This window comes from Aythya ferina (assembly GCF_964211825.1).
Source record: "Aythya ferina genome assembly, chromosome: 9".
Lineage (NCBI taxonomy): Eukaryota > Metazoa > Chordata > Aves > Anseriformes > Anatidae > Aythya > Aythya ferina.
Genome location: NC_140305.1, coordinates 25,028,786 through 25,047,873, shown reverse-complemented (window position 1 = coordinate 25,047,873; position 19,088 = coordinate 25,028,786). Strand labels below are relative to the sequence as shown.

The 19,088-nt window shown below is 42.1% G+C and overlaps 1 protein-coding gene across 1 annotated transcript in view; it reads right to left on the bottom strand.

Annotated features, from left to right (window-relative positions):
- The window catches only part of SLITRK3 (SLIT and NTRK like family member 3), a 29,026-nt gene that overhangs the window by 8,395 nt on the left and 1,543 nt on the right, over positions 1-19,088 (bottom strand). Inside the window, exons 2-4 of the mRNA XM_084530300.1 lie at positions 16,047-19,064; positions 8,621-8,678; positions 6,539-7,969 (exon numbers count right to left, since the gene is read on the bottom strand). Coding sequence (XP_084386426.1) covers positions 16,251-19,046 — 2,796 coding nt within the window. The 5' untranslated portion in view covers positions 19,047-19,064 and the 3' untranslated portion in view covers positions 6,539-7,969; positions 8,621-8,678; positions 16,047-16,250. The remainder of the gene's footprint in view (positions 1-6,538; positions 7,970-8,620; positions 8,679-16,046; positions 19,065-19,088) is intronic.

Sequence of the window (19,088 nt, the reverse complement as noted above, 5' to 3'; positions counted from 1 at the left end):
TCTCCATGGCTGCTTACAGTGTTTATCAGTACTCGATAAAAATATTGCCCACATATCCCAGTGCTAACCTTTCAGCAAGTGCACAATGAGTCTAAGGTTTGTGTATTTGGGGATTTCATTGCAAACATTTAGCTAAGTCTATAGTGTATTATAAATAGTTCACAACACAGACAGCAGCATTGTATATTTCCCCTATGCCTTCATGGTACAGAGATAAGAGTTCTACAGGGAGGTAAACTACAAAGAAAATATTAAAAGATTTATCTAAATCCATACAAGAAATCAGTATCAAGGGCTGGGAAGAAGGCAGGAGGACCCAGTTACCATCTCCTCACTTACATGACTAACTCAATAAAAAGCACTCATCTATTTTTATTTTTATTTACATGTGATTTTTTTAAAAAAAAAAAAAAACAAACAAACAATTTCAGTGAGTTTTGATGTTTTCAACACTTGCTGTTGCAGTTACTGTATCCACTGGGAAAGTAATATCTTCTACAAGCAAGATCTCTCCTTAATTCAACCCAACCCACCCTCATAATCTATATTTCAGCTGTGACACTTGGTCAGCTTAGATATGACTTCTGATCTTAGTTTTCAAAACTGACTTTAATGACTTGTGATGATAGGTCACACTTCACAAGATCTTTAGAAGATAGATAATCAGAAAAGTCTACCAAGTTGTCCATTAGAAGTCCTAGTCACCCTGCAAAATTTAAAATTTTAACATTTTTGAAATTAAATATTTAAACATCTTGGCTTCTGATCTTATTTTTTGTATTGTCAGCCTGTTACCTTTGTCTTTGCAATGCATACAAGAATCATCTAGAGGTATCAAATCCCATCTGTACACATTACTTTGAAAATATTTTTTATATTCTCTGCCATCCTCCAAAATAAGGCCACCAGCCAAGTTTGTTACTGAAGATATAATACATCTTTGCTGAGTTTATAAAAACCACAGAATTAATAGAAACAGAACAGTGTATTTTTTTCAGAACTCTTCTGTCTAGTAGCAGTTTCCCTTTCCTGGCCTTCTTGAGCCTGTATTTAATCCACTTTGGCACTTTTCTCAAATTAAACTTTCTCAAAAAAAAACTTGTTATTGATACAGCCTCAGAAAAGTAATTTACAGCCTCCTCTGAAAAGCTTGCTTGAGGATTTTGGACATACCAGCTCTCCCAAACACAATGAACTGCAATCTTTCTGCTCTGTTATATGCATGTCCAGGCTACAGGAAACATTCTGGGGCAAACAGCAAATGGTACTTTTTTTTTTTAATTACATGTCTTTACATTACATGTACAATAGTCTTTAAGAGCCTGCATTGAGCTCCCGCTTTCTTACTCAAAGAATATTGTAGAAGTACTTCAATGACACCAGCCATCAACATCACACAGGCCACCAATTGGATTCAGCTCAGTTATTCACCAGTCACTTCAACAGAAGAGAAGCTAAGAGGCTTAAAATATTACTGGCTTTTCTTTGAAGGAGCTAGATGCCCTCTCCTGACAAATATACACTACTTACTTAGTTACCTTTAAATTCTGAATTACAGCATTCTAGTTTTTTGCAATCAACTTACTGTGCTCATTTAGTTGGCCCTGAGTGACTCAGGGAGCACTTCTATTCTTTGGACCTGCTCCAGCTACTGTCTGCAGTGACTCTGTATTTTGCCAATAACTCCCCCTTCTAGAATTCGAGAAATCATCTCAGTCAAACTGGGCTGCATCTTCACCACTTACCTTGTACCTGTCCCTTCAGTCTCTGCTGTATGCTGCATACTGCTTAACCACCATCCTGTGTCCAACTTTTTTCCAATGTTTTTTTTCTCTTGATTCATGCTTCTGGCACTTTCATTCACTAGATATAAGAATTTCTTTGTGATGTTTACATTGACAAAAACTATGGCTATAAAGATTTAAATTTCTAAATTATTGTTATGGCTTGTTTAGTGGGGGCCTGGTCATCTGAAGTCAATAAGATTGTGGGAATATTTCCAGTAACTCCTTAACATGTCAGATCAGGTCTGCAAGTATTTATTTTTCCTATCTGATGGGAATTTCACCTTCCAAATTCAGATTGCATCTTAAACTCAGCAGGTTCACTTCAAAATAACCAGGGAATTTACACCTTTACCACGTGCATTCTGTGTGCCACTGTGAGCACCTAGAATCATAAAATATCCCAAGTTGGAAAGGACCCACAAGGGTCATTGAGTCCAACTCCTACACCTGAATGCTGCTCTACTGGAGTGAACAGTGGCTGACTGCAGAAGGTTTGGGATATTGCTGAAAAGAACAAGGTCAAGATATTCAGAGAAGACTAAACAATATGAATTATACTCCATCAGAAGCAAAAATGCAACTTTTCACCTGAAGGCTTTTAGGTTCACAGCTCCCTCTTTGGGCTCTCTCTACCCAGCCTACCACAGCACTAGGAAATTTGGAAAACACTTTGCAGAGGATCATCATTTCAAGTTTTTCTTTTTCCCTGATTTAGCTGTGAAAAGAAACAGGCAAATGTAAAGTCCACCCACTCCAAGCATGTTAATTATAGGTGCTAAAAATCAGCTTAGCAATATTAATTTTTATCATTTAGGCTCACATGCAAATGCCCACAGTATGTTCTTTGTTTTCACAGGGGCTAACTTGAGCAGGCTAAGACCAGGACTGTGCTAGCAAGTGTTCATTTGTATATGTATGTTATACTGCCATGCCTGTCCTATGCACATATAGGTTTTAAAAGCCTGTAACAGATTTTATGTGTGTTGCAGGCACATAAGCAATTGAAAATCTGTTCAAGGTTTATTACTCAGGATTGTAGATGTTGAACAAAACATTTGAGAAAAATTCTTATTTCTGGTGTTAGCTGGTCTGAGCAGTAAAGGGGCTGCCCATACACAGATGAATGTTAGCAACCCAATTAAAGCAACATTAGAATGTTTTTTCCCTGTGCGATTTGGTCACTTAATTTTATCATTACTACATTAACGTGGCTAAAGATGGCATAACCTTTAGTCTAAGAGTTGTATATCACTTGAAAAATGAAGTAACTGCAATTTTCCTGAGATTCTACTACTCCTACTCTTTAATCTTCCCAGAACTACTACTTTTTGTAATGACAAGACTGACAAAAACAGACTATGAACTCAGTTGTAGTTTACATTGGTAATAATGTGAGAAGTCAGTAAATTGCCTGATATTCATTCAAAAGGATTATGGATTCACAAGCCCCTGTTGATTACACCCACATTTCTTGGCAATGGAAACTCAGTTTCATGACTCTAAGCCATAATACAGTACTAAGCCACAAGATATGCTTTCCTTCAATACTTGATTCCCTTATTTCTTTTATTTCTTCCTTAAAGGAATAAGTAACTAAAGGTAGAATGCATGATACCTTTTATTAGAAAGAAATCAAAGATAGACAACGTTTTTGAGCACAAAAAAAACATTCATGTGCCTGAGAATGATTTTTCCTCCATAATACCAGCTGGATACTTTTTCTTTCCTACAAAAAAATTTTACATGAATCAAAGTACATAGAAGTTGGCGCTGTTAGTACTAATAAAGGAAAAAATGCTCTTAAGTTTAACTCTACTTCTATTTTTTTTCTATTCTAGTGTTTTCTTCTAAATTGGTATTATTTTCAGATAGCTTCTCAATGCTTCAAAAAGGGGTTTTCCTAAGCTAAAATAAAAATAAAAATTGTTTTAAGATGAAAACAATGCTTAAAAGATTTTGGTTGGTATCAATATTCAAGTAAATGCTTTTAATTTTTTTTCACATATCGAATAATCATTAAAAAAATTACTTTGAAGATTTTCCTTCCACTTAAAACCAGATACTTTTCAGTGGAAAAAGAATAGAATTCCTCATGGCTCAGGAGAGACATTGTGAAGAATAAGCAGCACATCCTTGTCTAAACATCGGCAATAGTCATAATGAGAGTATCTCTGAGCTCTGTCCTGGCCATAAAACTGCTGTAGTTTCCTTGACAGCTGCTGTCTGTGCTCATTGCCTACCTTTATAACCATCACAACTGTAGCTTCACCAGATCAGCTGCTGCATCCAAAGAGCCACATCTAACATTATATTGTCCATTTCCCCCCCACCGCAGTTCTTTTTTGTTAACATTGGTACTCAACACCAGAGCTGCTCAGCCGTTAAGTGTTTTACAACAGGTAGTTATCCTTTGGTACGTGCCTTTGAGACATCTTGAGACACAAATTGCAGGAGCCTAATCCCCCCCATCATGTATTCTAGTAGAGTGCCACTGCCCTTGTTACCTAATTACTTCAAGGAATGGTTTAAACAAGATTTGGTAAAGGAAAATCACAAGGAATTTGTGTTTCTCTGATCTTTTTTTCTTTTTCTTTCAAGACAGAAGGGCAGGAGCAGGTTTCAGGGGGCACAGAAGCTTGTGCAGGAGTTGGAGGCCAGCCCGGGGAGCACTGCCCACACAGGGGCTGGCCCATGCAGCACAGCCACAGATCAGCATGCAGCAATTCCCACAGGCAGAAACCTCCACAGGGGGAAAAGGGAGAAGGTTGCCACAGGCAGGGGCAAACTCCCCACCAAGCAGCCCAAGGAGCTGGGTTTATTTTCCTTCATTTTTAAACTTTAACAAAACACTAATGGCTGCATGGGAAGCCCTCCAGAGCAACTGCTATGAGCACATAGCAAACATCCCTGAATCACCTCCCAGCTCAGGGGTACAAGCAATGATGTCTGAAAGCAATGGAGCTGCAATGATTTACATCACCTACATGCTTTGGTCATGTAATTTATTTGGATGTTCACCTATAACAATATTTTGCATGCCCAATCTTCAGACTACACAGTTCCTTTCCTACATATAAATGGTATTGTATAATTCAACCACAAAGAAGGTGGGGTTTGTTGTTTCTTCACAGCAATATAGCAAGTAGCCAAGGTTCATTATATACTAAATTTAACCTGTAAAGAGGAGATTACCACTAAGAATGAAGAGATTTACACACTTTATCATTCCTTTACTAGCTTCAGATTCTGGGCTTTTCGTGTCAAGTGGTGCTTTCCTGAGGATGTGGACATCTAGGCACCTTCTTTAAGAAGTGGCACCAGAAAAAAAAATTCCCAAAGTCTCCCAAGTCTCCAGATGCTCAGCAAAGCAGCAGCTCTCTGAACTCTAATACACCCAACTCAAATTCTGATGCTTCTTGCTAAAAAAAAAAAAAAAAAAAAAAAAGCCATTTGAAGATGATGTGCCTGTGGGTGTCCAAGAGACACCGCATTCAAATGGTTAGCCTGCCATAAGGCCTGCATGAGTTAATTAAGATATGATCAATTTTTCTGCTCCCCTTCTAGTTTTCTTCATTCAGGAAAACATGCTGAAATCACAAAAACAGCAAAAGGATTGCTTTAACCAGATGATAGTATATGGATTCAGCATATTTTCTGCATTAAAAAAATAACATTTATATGGAAATTACTTTTTTTTTTTTTGAAGAGGCAGCTATATATTACATAAAGTTCCACTACAGCATTTATGCAAAAGAGATTGGGAAGCACTTTCCTGTAAGGTGCTTATTTCCTCTAGTGTAAATAAGAAAGCACAGTATAATCAAGAAGCTTAAAAGAAACATTTCATTCCATATCATATATTTTAAACCACCAGGTATTTGTTTTCAGTTCTGTGATTATTTCTTGTTTGTTTGCCTTCTGCCTTAGAGGAAGCAAATGATTTAAGAAATAATTCATTCTCCCCTTTCTTTTTTCTAATCACATTACAGTCTGCAGACGATGGCAGATTGGCAGCACGACAGACCCATGCCACTCTCAGAACCATGAGAGCATTTGGTGCACGAGGCAGAAAGCTTCTGCCCTGCCATGGCCCCAGCCCCGTGCACAGTCCCAGCGGGACACAAACAGGCTGTGTTGTGCTAGAGCCCCCACCGTGAGGACACCACTGCGTCCCCATGACCTACATTCACACCAGCACAAGGCACGTGGCAGTTCTGTGACTAGCCACTGTTTGGGCTGAGGGGATGCTGGGGGAGGGCAATACGTGCAGCTCAAATTAGGGAGCAGCAGTCAGCTGCACAGAACCAAAACCCCTGCAACTGCCTAAAGGTCTCTTTGATGGAAAGATGCTATAATCATAGAATACATAACTAGCAAATCATTTTTAGGCTCACTTTTATTACAAAATTACACTTTTGGTTAATAGTTGCACAACTACAAGACTGTTTTAATGTCAGTGCTGTGCTTAATGAAACACTCTGAGCTGATTCAACCCCACTGAAGCCAAGTGCAAAATTCACCCTGATATAAATGGCTTTCCAGTTGAGAAATTCTTTGAGCTTTTAATGAATTAAGGTATAGCTTACTCTGATGATGAAGTGAAATTATTTAAAATCAATTATAACATAAAAGAGATATCCTGAACTAGAAGCTCACTGAGCTAAGATTCTTGATTTACCGCCTAACATCCTAACCCTAAATGGAAATCCATACATCATCTAGTCAAAGTAATCAGACTCCAGATCACTTACTTTAGAGCAGGAAATTCATCTTTTTCCCTCTGTTCAGAAGCCGTTACCATTAGCTGGGACATTAACAGCAACCAAAGTAATCACTACTGAGGGTATTTCACCATCAAAACTCTACAAAGCATGACAGGGATTTCCAAAGCATAAACAGTCAAACACCCCATCTTCCTTCACTTTTAAAAGCAGCCCCTGAGTCTCTTTGGCCATTGCTTTATTTCACATATGAAGAACAGCTGTGGAATAGCTAATGACTTGCTTGGAGTCCTCTGGAGCAGTAAAAACCTTCCAGGCTGGTGCTCAGCCATAGAGCAACGCTCCTATCTATGTGTAAATGATAATAAGAACTTTGTGCAATATGATGTTAATGGGACAAGCTTCTTGTTGGGTTTTAAAAAAAGGACACACCGGTGAAATGTTATTTTCCATAGTTGCATGACTATTTATATAGAGAAATATAAATTTATATAAATGTATACATATATATAGATACACATATTATACATTATGGGCATATACATACATACATATATACACACAGTGTTATCTACACATACACAGATTTGTATATACATATATATAAATATATATATACACACAAATACAGAGACAGCTTTCTTCTTTTTAGCTAGCTATAGTTATAAATTCTCCCTCCCCCACAGAGCCGAGATGATCTGAGTTGCCTCCGCTGAACTCCCCATGGTTGCCTTTCCATCACAAATTAAATATAATACTCATTATCCTGCAATTCTGGTTCCTGAGAAACTTGGCAATATTTCTGAATGACTTCAGATGCAGCAATTTCTCCTGCATTGCCTCTGCTAACCTATTCCAGGAGATGCAATATGCTGCTAAGATTAAGTGTCCAAAACACTAATATGTCTGAGAAGTGCCTCCACTGACCTACATTAAGAATGTAGGTCCTAATGTATACATTTTTAGCTTTATCACTAGAATGTTCATTTTTTTATAACAGTCCAAAACAAGCCATATGCCTGAATTTCCCAGAACTTTTCAAAAAATGACTTCTACATGCTAGCATATACACATATACATACATATATATGGTATATATGTATATAATGTACATACTCAGTATCATTATTTCCCTTACATACATTAGCCACTCTGTTCCAGCAGAGGTAACATAGGAGGCAGTTACTACTGCTTTGAGTCAACAGCAGCTAATTTTAGGTTGTTGTACATGGAACACCTTTGCATTATCCCTGATGCATACCTGTTAGTGATCCATCTTATCAGTGTTTTGTGCTCTGAAGGCTTTAACAGACTTTGGCTGGCTTGTAGGGGCTGGCAAAGCACAAGGCATGTAATACCACCGTGGCTAACCTCGGGAGGCTGCTTACAAAGCTGAGTTACAGGTAGGCAATCCGGTCGATACATCTTACAGAATGAAGTCTTGAGGTGCAAAACATCACTCTACAGAAAAACCCAACAAAGATAACCATATTTTCAACTGGACTCCATTTTGTGCACATGTTCAATGTGCAAAGTGAGGCGTTAAAACTTATCATCAGCCAAATGATTATCTGTGCATGCAGATAGGTAAAAGCAATGTTGAGAATGCCAACAAATCTGGATGCTGCTCGAGAACTTGGGCCAAATGTGGGGAAAAAAAAAAAAATAATAATAATTCTATGGGATATTTTTTTACCTGTTCTAACAGAGACGTTTCAACAGGAATTGTATGTTGTTATTGACTGTTTCTAACACAGCAAGATGCTTGACTTTGCAGTGCCATTTGCATCATTAGCCTTGGCACAGGTCCCACTTGTCACAGCTTAACCCAGCCATAGTTAATAATGCCATTCCTTCCATCGGCATTGCTGGCTCTAGCACTGTGCCCCCTCATTGCTCACAGGAGGAATACGTACATACATAAATTAGGTACATCCACCTTTCTTGCTTTGTTGGCTTAAAACTGAAGGGGATAATTAAACACATTGAATAATGACTGACTCTTTGCCTTAATCAATGAAGGCTGCAGAACAAGGACCCAGTAGCTACGACTTGCCCTTTCTTTGAAGAAAATACTGATATAAACTGGATCTGAAAAATATCTTTACTTGCCATATTTCTTTGATTGCCAATACTATCCAGTTTCCAAAGCAGCCAGGTTTTTGGGTCACTGCAAGAAAACATAACAGAAGTGATGCCACAAGAAATGATGTTTGCTAATGAAGAAGAATGCATTAGTTATAGATATTTTTTCAGCAGTGCTGTTACAAAAAGTGATCAGCTGTGCTCTTGTATGGCATTTTAACTGCACCAGAGAAATCCTGGATGAATCTTCTGAAGAACACAGAGACAAACTTTTAAACGGCCAATGTCCATTACCAACGCCCAGTTTTTTAACGTTCATTTTTCACAGAAACACTACACCATGATTTTTCTAAGTGCTCATCACTGCCCTGCTCTCTGTGCAACACAGGAGCGGTGCATGCAGTTGCGAGAGACCTCCAGGTACCTGATTGTGCAGGGTGAAAGTTAATGGTGGAGAAGATTAGATGGCCACATCTGACCCTGTAATCTTACTAATGGGAGTTTCTTACACCTTCCTTTGAGCCTGTTCATTCTGGGCATTCTCAGGAATGAGAGGACACAGCAGCATGAGCACATTTCAACTCTCAGCCTAAGTGGCAACTCCTGCGCTCTTTGGAGCACAGCTCCTTCATTCTCCAAAGAAAAGGAGATGAAAAGAAAGAATTAGACTTGAAAGTGCTATTAAGAAGTGTTCTGTGGTGACAACTTTCCCACTGCAATATTTTCCGCTCTTTAGTGATACTCTGAATAAAACCAAAACAAACAATCATGAAACAACAGCAACAAAACTGTAATTAACCTTGATTTCCAAAGCCAAAGCCTCCGTAGTTCAATGACAGACTTCAGTTCAAGGATTATTCAGATAAAGATCATTATATATAAAATATAAAATATATAAATATTTATGCATATAGTAACTAAGAGAGCAAGAACAAAACCAAAGTTTTACATAGCTTTCTAGAAAACTCATCTCGGTTTAGGACAGTTACAACCATGAGAGACTGATTTCATTTTAAACAAGTATGTTCTGAAAAAAATAGCAACAAATGCCTTCCTAAATTCCTCAACATACAAAACAACTCTTGTCTCAAGAAAAGCATAGTCAAATGGACAAAGCAAGAAAAAAACATTTTCCAATAATCAGTGTACTGATATCACTTTAATACTTGGGGCAAAGTCATTAGCATTAGATAAGATGATCACTGTGGGACAAAGACTACAACCCTTTTTTTGCGGGCAATTGCTCTTACAGGAGTCCCCACTGGCAATGGTGCCACCATCAGCAGAAGGATTATCCATGCCACCACAACCAGCAGCATTTTCCAGGTCTATGCCAGTTCAATAGTGACTCATCACAACTCAACACCCCCTGGATGAATACTTATTCAAGTCCTACTGCATAATCTGCATCGCTGCAGAGAGCTGCCCTTCCTGGCACAGTGCTGCAACAACATCCCCAGCTTCCATGCCACTTGTCATGGACAGGAATTTTCCTCCACTGCTGGTGGCATCTGTTTGAATTTCCAGCTTCTGAGAGATTTTACCCTTAGCTAACCTAAAACATTTCTTCAGAATTCATAGAATATATAGGATATTCTTGAGAAATTTAGAAAATTCTAGTACAAAAAATAAAGATGTTAGAAAAAGTAAATGGGAAAAAATGTTAGAAAAAGTAAATTCAGTCCATGACTTGTTCAGTACATGGCATATGACTGAGCTATTCATATTTTACATTGTGCTATACTTTCTATTATTATATATTCTTTTTAAGGCACCAAACATCTTCGTATTGCATATGCATCCATCTTCCCAATACCACACTTACAATTAACATCCTTAAAATTCAAAATATAAAGACTGATGCAGCATCCACTCTACAGAGACTACCCAGTACGACTGTCAGACAGGGAATTTCTATAGCAATGCAAGTGGCTTGGTTCCTTTGAGTCTTCTCCCATCATTTTTCCACAAAAATGAACAACCTGACAGTGTTCTGAAAACCACCACAATATTGAAAGTTTTAAAAGAGTCCCACCATAGGGGACTGTTTTCAAATACTTTCACAGTGATCAGAGATAACCTACAATGTTTCACCCCAGCACCTCTCTGGTGAGCATCATGTATCACCAGATACACCCAAAGCTAATGGGTTTGTCAGTAAACCCCAACCTCCTCCAAAAATCCTAAATGAAAATAGAAGTATGGAATTTTAAAAGAAGTGGGAAGCTACAAGGATCAAACAAAAGACGTTTAAAAAAACAATAAGAAACACAATTGTTGGTGTCTGTAAATATTCTTGCTTTTAAAGAAAGTAATACTGATGAGGTATTTCCAAATAATTTGCAACTGTTATATAAATAATCGTGGTGTATGTAGCTATAATACATAGCTACCTATGATATTAGATCTAAACTCTACCAATTTCCACATTTCTTGAATCTACTGAGACACACTGATATTTGTGTGCAAGCAAATCCTCTTATTTTAGAATAAAAAAGTGCTAAGGATTGGTTAATTTGTGAATGAGGTCAATCAAGAAATTTACTAGAATGGTAACAAATTCTTTTTCTAGTAACATGGAGAGCTTGTCTTGATATACTTGAATCCACATAATATAGGTTGCAATTTTCTGAGATGCAACTTTGCTCTTCATTCGAGTCTGTTGACTAAAACTGAGCAGTAATGTGATATTTCATAACTGGCTTCAACAAGAGCAGGATTTGGCCTTTAGTCTGTGCTCACACAAGAGTTTGTTCCAAGCACATTCCACTTCTTCCACTAAGAGGAACAGGCTTTGAATTGGGATTTAGCTGTGTTTGCCAGATTAAAACAGAATCTTTTTTCAAGAGGTGGGAAAAAAAATGTATTCCCACTCACATCAGCTTTACAAAGTATTAAAAATAGCATATTTTGTACAAAGAGACATTGTTAGTATGAAGAAATTATGAAACTACATATTGGGTAAATTTATTCCCCATTTCTCCCATGGAAACAATTGTTTTGTATTGTATAATCCATGCATAAATTCATTGTGAAACTCAGATATGAGGAAGTCAGATTTAGAACCAAGTCTAGGAAAACTCATAAAATAGGAATATGCAATGTGCAGCAGTCTGATTTCTGAATGTATGTAAATCCATGTTGTAAAAGGAAATGCCTTTGGAAGAAGTGCAGTTCTGGAACAAGTTCGTATCTAAGTGGCTGAACCATTGCCAGAAGTCATATTCTAGGGCTGAGTAATATAGATAACCAGTGAACTTCCAAACTTAGGGCCAGATTCTGCACACCTTATTCACGTGAACATATCTGTAATACATAAAGCCAGTTCATCACACATCGTTCATGTGAACAGTTCAACTTCATTTGAAATATGACTAAAGTAGAAGTAGCATAGTACTCATGAGCTGCTGCTTGCATACTTGTGTTTCAGAAATGTAGAACATTGCATACTGATATTTTGTAGAGACCTGTCTGTCGTGTTGCTCTAAATGTTTATAACAGAAAAAACAAGTTGGCCATAAGTGCACATTTCTTGCTTAAAACCAAATCAGCATGATGATATGCACAAAAGTGCTATTTTTTGTTGTTTTGTTTTGTTTTTCTGGAAAGGTCTCTGACAACATCTTGAGTTACCACAGCTTAACTCACATCCACTGAATCTAACAATAAACAACCTCTCTGTAGTATTCACCCAACTAGAGCAGTCCAGTTCCTGGTGTGCTGTGAGACTTTCAGAGATGGCAAGTGCTCTGGAAGTCAGATTATTATTTATACCATGAAAATTAACATCACTATTGATGCAACCCAGAGATCCATAAAGCATTGTCCAAGCCTCAAGCAAATCGTTTAACCCAGGTAAAATATTATTTTTGCATCTATGACAATATCAGGGAAGTACAAAAGAGCACCAAGCACCATCACTATCTATTCTCATGTATGCAGTCATTGTCAGCTAGGACTGGGACTTACCTGGACTTGTTTCTTTTCCACCTGTAGGAAGAATTTCAGTATAAACAATGAATGGATAAACCAAGCACATGGTGAAAGATTTACACAAAGGTTCTGAGCACTGCCTCATGCTGAACTGCTGAAGCTAATACCAGCTATTTATACAATAATGAAATAAGCTAAAAAAATGTATTTATTTATTTGAAATATTATCCCATCAAACAGCTCCAATGTGAATGTGGATCATTGACTTTATTTGGTTCCTTCCCAATATTATTAATGCTATCAAGAATACTGCTGATTAAGAGAATAATCCCTATTAATTAGGAGCAACCCAGGTCACAGCATGTAAATAGTCACCCGTCGCAGATCAGAGATGATGGATCCACTTTTGTTTCCTGCAGTGGAAAGTAATGCTACCACCCACTCAGCCTCATCTCAACACAATGAAATAGCAAAATAGAAGTCATCATAATATACATTAACTATCACAGTTAAGTATTGTCAATATTTCCAGAGACAACTATCCCCAAATGATTCCAGTGAATTCCCAGTACACAAGGAAAAGGAAGTTTCCTACACAAGGAAAGAAAAATAACTCAGTGTAAGCCAAAAATTATCTCTTTTAATACAAAATTCCATTCTCATAGAACAAATTTATTTCCACTGAATAAATAGATTTCTCACCATTCACAGGTGAGATTGCTACCTATAGTTATGTTGTAATTCTCTTGCCTTTCTGCAGTTTAATTAAAATATAAACATTATTTTCAACTGGCTTTACTATATTTGGATACAAGTATGAACACTTAGGGTTTGATGACATTGCCAAATGTACACAGCACCACTCTCACTAGGGGTTGTACTTTAACCTGGTTTGTATAGCTCCACGTGTTACTTGCATGTACGCTTATCAATGCAATTCTGATTATCATATTATAATGATTATCATAAGAAAGATCTGGCCTTTGCACTTTGATGTTTATTTTTAATAGGACCATGCTCTTCCACTCTCCCTTAAAAAAAAATCAAAAAGAAAAAAAAAATAAAAAACAACTACATACACACAAAACCAAAACAATGGTAACAACAACAACAACAAAGAAATAAAAATAAATTAAAATAAATTAAAAAAGAAAGAAAGAAAGAAGGAAAGAAAGAAAGAAGGAAAGAAAGAAAGAAAGAAAGAAAGAAAGAAAGAAAGAAAGAAAGAAAGAAAGAAAGAAAGAAAGAAAGAAAGAAAGAAAGAAAGAAAGAAAATAGAACCCCATGCCCAACAGACTAGAGCTGAATTGCAGCAATAATAAAACAATATCAGCTCAGTAGAGGAATCTGAGAACTTCAAATGTATAACATTTCTTTAGCAAAGCCATGGAGCCAATGATAGATTTACAGACATTTGGAGCTGCCTCTCCAAAGCACATACAGCTACTCCCAGGGCTTGGGACACTACTGTCACACCCAGCTGCCTCTCCAAGACAGATAGACCAAAAAGCCTGCAATAAGCATACTTGATGAAGCTATAAAGGGGACAATTGGGGTGAAAACAAGCATTCATGGTTTTATCTCCAGTAAATGCGTTGTGCTGGGTGGGACAAAGCTGTTCCCACCAGGCCAGAGGGACGGCTGGGTGTGATGTGACACTACTCACTTCTGCCCCGCGCCAAGCAGGTGGCAGAACCTAGTCCCCTCAACAGCAACCAGAAAAAATGCCCTAAGGGGGAAAGCTTTTTAACGCAGATGGGGGGTGAAAAAAATTACAAATATAAATTATTTATTATTATGGATAAATTATCATTCCTGCTGCTCCATTAAGACAAACGATACCTATAGATATATATTCGATATTTCGCTATAAAACTCTATATCTGAAGACCTTCAGGACAGTTCTCAGAGACAGAGGATGCCGGCAGTGGGCTGTCCCCCCCCCCCCCCCCCCGCAGTCCCCCCGGTCCCGGTGTAAGGCCCCCGGGGGCTCCGGTTTAGGGCCCCGGGGGCTGCGCTCGGCGGAGCCGGGGCCGGGCGGGCAGCGCTGGGGCTGCGGCGCCACCTGGCGGAGGATGAGGAGCGGAGCCGCCGCTGCCGCCCGGCCGGCCCCGGGGACCGAGGCCAAGATACCACCGGGACCTTCCCTCCCTTTCTTTTGGTCACAGTCCGGTTCCAGCGCGGAGCAAACAAACGGCTGCGCCAGGGCAGACAGACCCCCGGCCGCGGGGAGGTGGATGGAGCTTTAGGCATCCTTTCCCAGAGACCTTCACCTGTTTTTTTCCAAAATTAAAAAGCGCTTTAATGCCCGCTCCCATCCCCCTTTGACTGCTCGCTTCACATTTAGAAGGAGCCCCAGCAGTGCCCCTGCGAGAGGGCACTATTTTGAGATGCAAGGGAACTGCCGAAAATACAGTGCGGCGTGGGAATACGGATTGCAAATCAGATTTGTAAAAGTCTCAGGTGGTATCTTGGCAAGAGAAGCTGTACAGGTTGTTTTTTTTTTTTTTTTTTTCTGTTAACATCACAGTGCATCGAACTGTTATTAATAAAATAGCTTTCAAGGTTAAGGTGGGAGAAGGAAATCTCAGTAGGGGGAAGCTGACGTTTAAGGTTCAAGCTTTGTATTCCTATATATATATATATGTGGATATATATATATATATATGCATGTTTTTTCAAAACTTTTTATTAGGAAAGCTATACCAGACGCATCACTGTACAATGATTAAACATTACCTTTACAATTTATATTCACTTGAAATTACAGAATAAATATATGCACATTGTTGTACCTCTCGTGTGTGTGCGTGTGTGTGTGCATGTATGTGTGTATGCGAGAAAACATTAAAAGTGCTTCCTACAAAGCTGTTAGTGACAGGTGCCCAGTAGCTTTTTTTTTTATCATTTTTTTTTCCTGTATATTTGCATGTTGCTTTTATTTAGGAAAGTGCGGATGTCCTCCAAAAAACCATGGCGTCATGATGAAGTGTCACTGAGCATCCCCTAGGTGTGTGCGCCACGTGGTTACATCCTTTGGGCTGCTCGGCTCCGGGTGGCTTCCCCCGGCGCCTGGGATTCCCTGCGCAGCAGCGGGCACTGCGCGGAGAGGCCGGGCTGCCGCGGGGTGGCGGGGGTGCGGGTGGGTGCGTGTGCGTGCGAGGGAGGGAGAGAGACAAGAGTGAGACATTCGAGCAAGACCCTCCCCTCCCTTCCCTCTTGCAGTTTCCAGGCATGCAGCAAACCTCTCTCGTTTGCTTCTTTGCATTTTTTTTTTTTAAATAAATGTACAGAATCTGTGCCATGATGGGCAAGAAGAAAGCAAGCCACAAAATGCCATCTTCCCTCCCCTCCCCTCCAAGGGAAAATATAGAGGAAGTTTACTGCAACGGAAAAAAATAAAAAAGAAAAATAAAAAAGAAAATAAAAATAATGAAAAAAAAGAAAGACACACATGGAATTTACTTAATCAGGATCAATACAAAGATCCCCGATAATAATAATAATAATAATAATATACCTTAGACATGGCACAGTCAAAGTCTCAGTTTCAGTATAAAAAATAATGATTGATTAACATCTGCTGGCAAAAGTCTGCGAAGGCACTTCGTCGATTACTGCTCTGAGGCCGGCCCTGCCCGCAGCGCGCACAGCTGGCGGGCAGAGCGCACAGCTGGAGCCTCTCCTCGCATGCGGCGGTGCCGGGCGGGCGGCGGGGCGGCGGTCAGAACCGGTACGTGGTCTTCTCCAGGACTTCGAGGTAATCCGGCTTGGTTTGGAGTTTGGCCCTTAACTCGAGGTATTCGCTTGTGGGGGTTTGGTGCTCTGAGAAGCCCTTGCCGGCCGCGAAGAGAAGGGTTTCTTTGAGCCTGGCGTCCTGCTGGAGGTCCGGGTATTGCATGCCAGGGGGGTGCACGTGCAGTTCCTTCAGCTTGGGCACGGTGCCGTACAGGCAGTCCACGAAGCCCACGGCGCAGGGGGGCGGGCGGTCGCGGTCCCGGGGGGCTCCTCCCGCCGCCGCCGCCGCCCCAGGCCCCCCGGCGCCCGCCGCCAGCCCTCCGCCAGCGGGATGCTGCGGGTGGGCGGCCACGATGGTGTTCAGCTGCGAGCTGGACACGGCCAGGCTCCACTCCTGCTCCTTCTCCAGCAAGGTGCGGTAGTTGGTGCTCGGCTCCGGGCCGGGGGGCGCGGCGGTGAAGCGCTCTCCGGCGCCCCGCAGCAGCTCGGCCGCTTCCCCCCCGCCGCCCCCCGCCGCCGCCTCGTCCTCCTCGTCCTCCTCCCGCGGCTTGTAGATGGGGTTGTTGCACATCTGGGTCACCGGGTGCGGGATGTAGTCGTAGACGTGGCCCGCCGGGGGCGCCTTCTCCGGGGAGCGCTCCCCGCCGCCGCCCTCCTGGAAGCCCCCCGGGCCGCCCAGCTCCGCCGCCTCCGCCCGGGGCCCGCGGAACGGCCGCTTCCTCCGGCGCCTCCTCAGCACGAAGGCGAAGAGCCCGGCGGCCAGCAGCACGGCCGAGAAGAAGAGGACCAGCAGGCTGAGGATGAGCACGGAGAGCGGCACGGCGGCGGCGGGCGGCGGCAGCTCATAGGCAGCCGCGCCGGTGGCGGAGGGCGGCGGGGGGGCGGCGGCGGCCGGGGGCGAGGCAGCGGCAGCAGCGGCAGCGGCGGGGGGGCGCAGAGCGGCGGGGCAGAGCGCCCCCAGCTCCAAGGAGCGCAGGTCGCGGCGAGCCAAGCGCTCGGGGCTGGCGCACAGCACGTCGCCCACCACGCTGACCGAGCTGAGCGCCTCCAGCCACTGCTTGAGGGGCACCAGGTCGCAGGTGCAGTCCCAGGGGTTGAGCTTCAGGTCGATCTGCACGATGGCGTGCAGGTGCTCCAGCACCCCGGCCACCGGCAGCGCCAAGAAGTGGTTGTTGCGCAGGTTGAGGCGGGCCAGCGAAGTGCCGGCGAAGGCGTCGGTGGGCAAGGTGCGGAGCAGGTTGTCGTTGAGGAAGAGCAGCTTCAGGTTGGGCATGAGGCTGAAGGCCGCCGGCTGGATTTCCCTGATCAGGTTGTACTCGAAGTACAGGTAATGCAAACTCTGCAGGCCCCGGAACATGCCCGGGGTGAGCCGCTCGATGTCATTGCCGTTCAGGTAGAGGCTCTTGAGATTGGGCAGGTTGATAAAGGCCCCATCCTGCACGTAGGAGATGCGGTTGTTCCCCAAGTGCAAGAGATCCAAAGAGGAAAAATTCCAGAAATCGGAGCGGTAGATTTTCTGGATCAAATTCCCGCTCAGGTACAGCTTCTTGGCATTCAGGGGCCTGGGCAGGAGCTCAGAGATGTTGTGAAACCCTCGCTCCTTGCAGTTGACCGTCAGGCCCAGGTCATTGATGTGCAAACTGCAGGAGCAGCCGGTGGGGCAGATGATAGGGATCGGGGGCCTGGTCTGGTAGGCAGCCACGGGTGGCTGGTTAGGCCCGGGGTACAGGCCGCGGGGGGTTGGGGGAGGCCGGGGTGCCCTGGGCTGCTTGGTGGGCTTGGGCTGTTTGTTGGATGTTTTGTACTCAACTGAGGAAGCAGTGAAATGGAAGGAGGACAGCATGGAGGACGGCTTCGTAGGCCACGCGTTCTCCTTGCTGGACGACAGCTGAGGGATGCCCAGGCTGGCTTCCACCTCGGAGTCGGACAGCATGGGGCAGAGCTTACTTCTTTTGATTTCCCGCAGGTCCTTCCCATGGAAGTGGAAGGGGGTCTCGCAGGTGATGTCCCCCACCAGGGCAGTGTAGGGAATGCGCTCCAGCCAGCTCTTCAGCTGCACGATCTCACACGTACAGTTCCACGGGTTCTCCTCCAGCTGAATCTCCATCAGGCTCCTGCCAATATGGTCCAACATCCCGCGGTACGAAAGGACTTTTAACCTGTTCCCACGCAAGTCCAAGTGGGTTAAGGACACAGACTTAAATAGGTTGGTGGGAAGCATGGGGATCAGATTGTCATTTAGGATAAGGACCCTCAATTTACTTAGGTTTCGAAATGCCCCACTTTCAATCCGCTTAATGACATTGTAATCTGCCTGCAGATATTCCAGACTTTCCAAACCCAGGAAAGTGTCGTTTCTGAAAATGTCCAATTTGTTTTCGTGCAAATACAACCTCTTCAGAACTCGGAGCCCATTAAAAGCCCCCGTCTGAATGTCCTGCAGTGCATTGTTTCCAAGGTTAATAGACACAGCATTGTTCAAATGAAGAAAACTGTTGGTGTACAATTTCCTCATGGAATTCCGCTGCAGATAAAGTTTAAAAGGTCTCGACCATGACTCTGTTATCTGACTAATATTTATAAATCCTTTGTTGTCGCAATGTATATGGAAAATGCTCTCCTTCACTTCACAGTAACATGGATCAAAGCAGGGCTCATCAAGTTCCTCCGAGTCCTCTATCAAGGGAATTGGTGTAGTCCATGCTAGAGCAATTGTGCTTAGAAGAATTATCCACAACATCCTTCCTTTATGAAGCGTCTCTGCCGAGGAAGGTTTCATCATTTGTTGATGTTTACAAAACTGCAATGGGAAAAAAAAAATGCA